This window comes from Neopsephotus bourkii, unplaced genomic scaffold, assembly GCF_033783945.1.
Source record: "Neopsephotus bourkii isolate Nb327-2 ecotype Australia unplaced genomic scaffold, CSIRO-AGI_Nbou_v1 NB_1036, whole genome shotgun sequence".
NCBI classification, from domain to species: Eukaryota; Metazoa; Chordata; class Aves; order Psittaciformes; family Psittacidae; genus Neopsephotus; species Neopsephotus bourkii.
In genome coordinates, this window is record NW_026901525.1 from 3,575,814 (window position 1) to 3,583,055 (window position 7,242).

The 7,242-nt window shown below is 64.0% G+C and overlaps 2 protein-coding genes across 2 annotated transcripts; both read left to right on the top strand.

Moving 5' to 3' along the window:
- Positions 1 to 1,996: 1,996 nt before the first annotated feature.
- On the top strand, positions 1,997 to 2,706 carry TMEM35B (transmembrane protein 35B). Its single transcript, XM_061360886.1, has 3 exons — positions 1,997 to 2,149; positions 2,288 to 2,468; positions 2,549 to 2,706. The coding sequence occupies exons 1-3, from the start codon at positions 2,042 to 2,044 to the stop codon at positions 2,677 to 2,679; spliced, it is 420 nt and encodes a 139-aa protein (XP_061216870.1). The 5' UTR covers positions 1,997 to 2,041; the 3' UTR covers positions 2,680 to 2,706.
- A 659-nt stretch (positions 2,707 to 3,365) lies between these two features.
- On the top strand, positions 3,366 to 5,684 carry LOC133216245 (platelet-activating factor receptor-like). The gene is made up of 2 exons (XM_061360817.1): positions 3,366 to 3,883; positions 4,675 to 5,684. The coding sequence occupies exon 2, from the start codon at positions 4,684 to 4,686 to the stop codon at positions 5,680 to 5,682; it is 999 nt and encodes a 332-aa protein (XP_061216801.1). The 5' UTR covers positions 3,366 to 3,883; positions 4,675 to 4,683; the 3' UTR covers positions 5,683 to 5,684.
- Positions 5,685 to 7,242: the final 1,558 nt, after the last annotated feature.

Below are 7,242 nucleotides of genomic sequence, written 5' to 3' on the forward strand. Positions count from 1 at the left end.
GGCCTGTCTATTTAGGTCTTAGAATTCTAAAGGTTTACATGTGCCTGGTTGGGTTTTTAATAGTTTTCTTGGTGAGGATTCCAGTAATTAAACCTGAGACACCAAAGTTGGAGTGTTTGGAAGCTGGGGAAGTGCTGGGTTTGGCTCTTGCAGCCCCCACTACCAAGGTTCATGTTGCTTCATTTGACTCTTTGGACAGCTGTACTGCACACATACGTAGTCCATGCTGTCACTTGTTAAATATAATCCTTCCCTCAAATCCGAAGTAGTTCAGTGTGTTAAAATACACCAGCGGTAGCTCTGGCCATGCAGCTGCGTTGTAATAAGGTTTTTGCTCTGCGGTAGCACAAGGAGTCATGACTGTTTGGCTCAGAGCTGCCTTGCCAAACTAGAAAAGACATGGGATTTAATCTGGCAAAGTCATAGGAAATCCTTAAGGTGTGTCTGGGTGCCTGGTTCTGTGGGGTTAGTGCCCACCTGGAGCACAACTCACTCCTGCTTTAAATCCTCTCCAGGACCTGGTGCAGTAAAAGCTGCTGCCTGCTGCTTTTCACTTCATCCTGCAGTACTGCAGTCAGGTGCAGGGTAACTGAGGAATTTCATTCTCTGAACTCCTTCATGGCATTATCTAGAGTCTGACAAGGCTCCAGCAGAAGCGGTTTTGTGGTTTCTCTATGGCTGCACCGCAAGGGGTTGGTTTTCGGTGTCTTTGTCTCCACAGCTATTGCAGGCTTACACAGCCTTTTTCCCTCAAGTTCTGTTACTTTCCAGTAACTTGCCCCAATTTCTTTGCCACTGTTGCAGCCCTGGCTGCTTCCTCTGTGAAACTGCTCCAGCCTTTATGTGTTTCTGGCATTCAGTGTGCTGAACTGCACCTCCTACCACTCCTTCGCAGTGTGCTGAAATGGGAGGTGTTTTGGGAAATAGTGAAAAGTCTCCTGATGCCTTTCTGTTGCTTGGAGAGGGGATGGGGTGCAGGTTTTCCATCCACAGCTGGGCACCAGCCCCTGGGTTACTGGGTCCTCAGTAACTAAAAGTCAGGCTGAGAGCAGGTCATAAACGCGTGGATGGTGAGGGAGCCCTGGGCCAGCTCTGCCATGAGGGGCTTGGGGTGATGAACAGAGAGCGGCGGCCCCTGGGAAATGCAAACAGACTGAAGTGGTTTTGCAATGGTTACACAAACCCAGCCTCTGCCCCGGCTGGGCTGGGCTGGGCTGTGCGGACAAAGCTGGGAGCAGCTTCCCAAGGGAAGGAGAGTTAACAGCAAACCTGCAGTGCTTCCTGCGGGAGCAGAGCAGGAGCCCACGCTGCGGGTGTCTCCCATTGTCCTGAGCTGCATGTCGATTTTTCATCTCTTTGTGTTGTTTTCCCGTTTCCCTTCCAGCGGCTTTCTGAGGCACCAAGGGCTGGAGCTGGCCCTGGCCTGTTGCCCCTTGTTCTGTAGCACACAGGCCAGAGGCGGGAGCAGCTCTCCCAGCAGAGCCCCTGAAGGATGCTCTGCCAGGAGCAAAACCTGTGCCCTCATGCCTGCAGCCCCTGTGCCAGGGCTGGTGCTGGTGCCACGCAGCATTCCCAGTGCTTGGAAAGCGGTTCCTGCGCTTTCATGATTCACTGGCATTAACAGACCTTGCTCTGGAGCTACAGCGCTGCCCGTGCTCCCCCGGGCCTCGGCTTCCCAACCCCGAGCTGCCGGCACCCGGGATACCGGGACCAGCGCTGGCGCAGGCACTGACGCAGGCCTAGGAACGCGGGGAGGGCGGCAGCCGCCTCCTTCACCCCAACCCCGCTGCTGCCCCGCAGCCCCCCCCGAGCCGGCGGCCCTGTGCGGGGACTGGCACGGGGCTGGCAGCAGCCGCACCCCCCACTGCCGGGTTTTGGGTCGGTTTCCCCCATTTTCTCACCCTTTCCCCCCCGCTCAGGTCTGGGCGCGGTTGGTGCTGGACGGAGGGGGGGGACCGCAGCCCCGCGGGGTGAAGCTGCTGTGCCCGGGCCGCTCCGAGCCGCGCCGCCCCGGCCCCGCCCCGCCTCGCCCGGCCCCGCAATGGCGGCGGCGTTCACCGCCCTCCGCGTCCTGCTCGGGCTCTTCTTCCTGCTGGCGGGGGCCGCGAAGCTCTCGGAGCTGCTCTCGGCCGAGCTGCACCGGCACATGGTGAGCAGGGTCCCGCGGGGAGCGGGCGGGATGGGTGCTGCGAGCCTTTGGGGCGCCCGGCGACAGGGAGCGGGCTGGGGAGCGGGGCTGAGCTGGGATCGTGCCCCCAACCCCGGCTCGGGGCTGCTCCGCTCCCAGAGCTCCCAGTTCGTGCGGTTCGCAGAGGTGTTCCCGCTGAAGGCGCTGGGGTTCTCTCCGGAGCCGGGCCGGTACCTGCAGGCTGTGGGCTGGGTGGAGGCGGCGGCCGGGCTGCTGCTGGCGTTCGGGCCGCAGCTGCTGCAGGAGATCAGCAACTTCATCCTCAGCGTCCTCATGATCGGTGAGAGCCGGCGGGGCCTCGGGGGGGGGTCCTCGGGTAGGGACCCCCCGTCCCCACGCTCTGCTCCTCTCCTCGCCCAGGTGCCATCTACACGCTGCTGGTGCTGCGGGAGCCCCTGGCCATGTGCGCCCCGGCCACCGTCTGCCTCGGCCTCCTGCTGCTGCTCAACATCCGCGGGCACGCGGACCCCCCCAAGCACAAGTTCGAGTGATGCGGGCGGGAAGCGGGGCCCTGACGGTGCCTTACGGGGGACAGCGCCGCGTCCTGCGCGGTGCCCCCCTGCTGGGGCACCGAGTGCTGCGGGGACTCTGGCTCCGGGGGTCCCACGCTGCAGGGCTGGGGCGATGCTGTTCCAGCCACTCCGTTGCTATGGCGCAAGGTGCCCGGCTCTCCCCCGGGTTTGGCCGCACCGGGCCGGGGCTGGCGCTGCTCTCCTGGGGGGGGCTTTCGTATTTAGGAATAAAGCCTCTTGTTTTTCAAGTCTTGTCTCCCCCGTTTGCTTCTGCCTCCCCCCATGGGAGCTCGGTGGGAGCTGAGGGGACATCGCGGTCCCTGGGAGGAGTGCAGGGGGACAGGAGCCTCCCCGGCCACCCAGAGCCACCCAGCGATGTGCCAGGCCCCTTGCTGCTCATCCAGGGGGGTGACAGCAGCAGCGTGACCCCCCCAGCCCACGTGCCTTGGGTAGACACGGGATCTTGCTGCAGTGGACTCCACATCAGCAGGGGTCCAGATGGACACAGCCAATGCCATCCCCTCGGGTTGTGTTTGAACCCCCTGCACCTCCCAGCAGGGAGCTGGGATGGCTGGGAGGGGAGCGTGGCTGTCTGGGATAACCCCCTGTACCCACAGCGGGACCTGAACCACCTTGCGTGTCCCAAAGGGATATCCACAAATTGCAAGGCCTTGCAAAGCATTGAGCTGGATCCTCACAGAGTCCGGGGTGGGGGGGGCCTGGGGGTGCTGCTCCCCCTCAATCCAGCTTTGAAGCCAACACAAGCACAAAGAGCTGCGAGGAGGCAGATTCCAGCTTTGATCCCTTTCAGGGCATCCCTCTTTTCCCCCAGCTGCCGGGTGTGGAAACTTGACCCTCTGCCGCTTTCATCCCGGCGTGGGTGGGAAAAGGGCCCTGGGAATCGGTCCGAGATGGGTCTGGGGGGCCCCCCATGCCCCGGCCCCAGCAGCCGGCGCAGGGGTCTTAGCATGGCTCCAGCAGGGAATCCCCCGTTACAAACACACGCAGGTGCTCTCCCCACCGCTGCTGTCCCGCAGGCACCGACCCCACCGGGGCTTGGGGTGGCAGAGGGGGGATCAGGCAGCCCCTGCCTCCCCCAGCACTTAAAGCCTTCCCCAGCCTGCCCGGATCAGACAGTGCGGAGCAGCCGGAGGGACGCAGCCACTCCGGGCCAGCGCCGTGGGTAAGTACCCAGCTTGGCCTGGGCGGGATGGAGCATCCCCCATGCCAACAGGGGTGGGGGGGGGAAAGGGAAGGGGGACCACTGAGGGTGCTGGGGGCTCCTTGGGGGTCTCAGCAGGCTCTGCAAATCAACTGAAGCCCCCATGCTGGGCCCTGGTACCCCCCATGCTCACCAGGTCCTGCCCTCCATGCTTCAACCCGGTGCTGGGTGCTGCGTGTGCTGAATCCGGCCCTGCCATGCTGGAAAACACCCGCTGGGTGACTCAGTGCTGTCGGCGAGGTGTGGGCAGGCAGTGATGGGAGGTGAAAGCTGCAGCCCTGGATACAGCCCTTGCGGCACAGGGTGGGTTTCTGTGGCCAGGACTGCAAAACAACAGCGGCAAACCTGCCTGGAGCAGGGCTTGGGGTGCAGGGGGCCGCCAGCACCGTGCTTGTACCCCTCCATCCAAGGGGTCTCCATTCTGGTGCTTGTGGATGGCTTCCCTATGGATGGGCTCTGTGGAGGGATTTGGGGTGCTGGGAGCTGTTAAGCCCCACAGCTGCCTGCTGGAGCCAGCACAGCACCTCTGGCTGCTCCCTTTGGCATGGGCTGGGTTGGGAGAGGATTCCAGACCCCTTCATCTCCTACGAGGCTGGAGGCTGAGCCCCTCTGGCAGACGACGGCATTCCCGCAGGAGGTTCTGCCTCTGGACCCCCCCCACCTCCTGCTGGTGCCATTGTCCTGTGCCATTGTCCAGTGCCATTGTCCTGTGCCATTGTCCTGTGCCATTCACCGTGCCCCCATGTCCACAGGATCCCGGGATGAACGGCTCGGCGCTGGAGCCGCTGCCAGCAGCGCACCCCGACCACTGCGTGCCCAGGGACCCGGTGCAGTTCCTGCTGGTGCCTGCTGTCTACTGCCTGGTGCTGTGCGTGGGGCTGCCGGGCAACCTGGTGGCTCTGGCGGTGTTCCTGCAGAGCGGCAAGGTGAGGAAGGCCATCCGCATCTACCTCATCAACCTCACGCTGGCCGACATCCTCTTCAACCTCACGCTGCCCCTCTGGATCCCCTATTACCTGGCGGGGGGGAACTGGCTGCTCTCGGAGGCCGCGTGCCGCCTGGCCGGTGCCCTCTATTACCTGGCCACCTACAGTGCCATCACCTTCATGGCGCTCATCAGCTTCAACCGGTACAGCGCGGTGCGGGCGGCGCGGCGCGAGCTGCCGCTGACGGGGCCCCGCGGTGCCGCCGTGGCCTCTGCCCTGGCCTGGCTGCTGGGGCTGGGCTGTGCCGTGCCCACCCTGGCCACGCACCAGACCTTCCGCACCCGCACCGGAGCCACCGCCTGCTTCGAGCAGCACGGCCGGCAGCGGGTGTACGCCTACGCCATGGTGGGCTTCTTCGGCATCGCCTTCCTGGTGCTGCTGGGCACCTACGCCTCCATCGCCCGCGCGCTCTCGGTGCCCGCCGCGGCCTCGCCGGGCTCGCACCGGCAGCAGGCACGTGCCATGGTGCTGGGGATGCTGCTGGTCTTCGTGGTGTGCGTGGCTCCCTACCACCTCACCCTGGCGCCCTGGGTGGGCACCCGGCCCCCGGTGCCGCTCTGCGGGACCCCCGGCACCCTGGATGTGCTGCACACGCTGAGCGTGGCCCTGCTGAGCCTCAACAGCTGCCTCGACCCCCTCGTCTACTGCTTCTCCATCCGGCACTTCCGCAACGACCTGGGGCAGACCCTGCGCAAGATGGGCCGGTGCCTCCCGCTCCCCCCACCGGCCCCCCCTGTGCCCAGCGCCCGCGCATCCTCCTTCGCCTCCTCATAGCGGGGTCCTGCCCCCCGCCTGCCCCGGTGCCTCAGTCCCATTGGGATGGGGTCCCCGGTGCCAGGATAGGGATGGGGAGCAGCGGGGGGGGAGCTCTGGCTTTGCGCACCCCTCCTACTCCTCCCACCCTGCTCTGCTCACTGCGCATCCTTCTGTGCTCACGAGCCCACGGCTTCTGTTCACGTGTGGATCCTGCCCCCGGCATTCCCAGGCACTGGCAGAGCAGCGCACCCGGTGGGGGGGGCAGAGCCATGGTGGGATGTGGTGAGACAGGATGGGAAGGACACCCTGGGGGTCCTGTCCCCTCCCAGGGGTCTCCATCCCTCAGGGACATGTGTGATCACGGACACCCATGGCATGAGCTCGGCTGCCTGGGAAGGGGCTGCTTGGGCTGATCCCATTCTCCAGCATTCCCCAGCCTGACACCCGCATCCCTCCTGCTCTCGGCTAGGATTAAACAGGAATGAGCCAAAGGCTTCCCCCGTCTCTTTGCTGGTGGGTGCAGGTCCTGCTCCTGGGTACAGCCCCAGCTCAGTCCCACTCCTGCAGCAGGAGCCTGTGCTGGGGGCAGCTCCCAGTGTCCCTGGCACTGGGATGGGTGGGTGATGCTGTGCTGGTCAGTGGTGGGGCATTAAAGGCTGCTCAACAGCCAGCAGGGAGGCGAAGGTGTAAGAGCAAGGCCAGAACCAGGGGGACACGGTCTCCGTGTGCCATGGGGATTGCGCACCACGGTGACTCGGGAAGACCATGGCACAGTCACCTTCCTGTGGGCTGCAAGGACAACAGGGTGCCTGTGCTGCCCAGGCACTTCGCTCTGGCTCCATGCAGCCCATGGGATGAGCTGGATGGAGCTGTCACCATGTACCCCAGTGCCACACATCAGCAGAGCCAGGACATGGCCAAGGCTGCCCCTGCCCCACACCTGGCCCTGCCCCCCCCCCCATCCTGGACCCTTTTTTCCCCTTTTGAAGCTCCTATTAAATGTTAATCCCTTTATATAACTGCGCAGGGGGGTGGGCAGAGCTCTGCTCCCCGCATGCAGCAGGAGCAACCATGCAATGGCAATGCAGGGCGCTGCAGGGCCCGGAGCGGGCTGGGGTTCCCCTCCCCGGGGGCAGCAGGACTTGGGGGGGGGGGGGCTCTCTGCATGCCCCAACTCCACCTCTGGTGTCCAGGGAAGGGTCTGTTCATTGGGAACGGGCGGTGATGGGGGCCGTGGGTGGCTCTGCAGAGCCGCAGTGCTGGGAGCAGGGCCTGGATGTGCCTTGGCTTTGCTCTCCCCATGGCTTGCTGCTCTCCTGCTGCCCCAGGCCACCCCAGGGGAACACTCATGTCCATCCAGACCCGCTGGATGACCGATGGTGTGACTGCTGTGGCTGCCCCATCCCTGGCAGTGCTCAAGGCCAGGTTGGACACAGGGGCTTGGAGCAAGCTGCTCCAGTGGAAGGGGTCCCTGCCTGTGGCAGGGGTTGGAGCTTTAAAGGTCCCATCCAACCAAACCCGTCCATGATTCTGTGGTTCTCAGATTCTATGATGAAAAACCCACTCCAGGCACTTGCA

Coding starts and splice junctions, on each gene's coding strand:
- TMEM35B (XM_061360886.1), top strand. CDS start 2,042: ATGGCGGCGGCGTTCACCGCCCTCCGCGTCCTGCTCGGGCTCTTCTTC. Junction 2,150..2,287: donor CCGAGCTGCACCGGCACATG/GTGAGCAGGGTC, acceptor CTCCGCTCCCAG/AGCTCCCAGTTCGTGCGGTT. Junction 2,469..2,548: donor CCTCAGCGTCCTCATGATCG/GTGAGAGCCGGC, acceptor CTCCTCGCCCAG/GTGCCATCTACACGCTGCTG.
- LOC133216245 (XM_061360817.1), top strand. CDS start 4,684: ATGAACGGCTCGGCGCTGGAGCCGCTGCCAGCAGCGCACCCCGACCAC.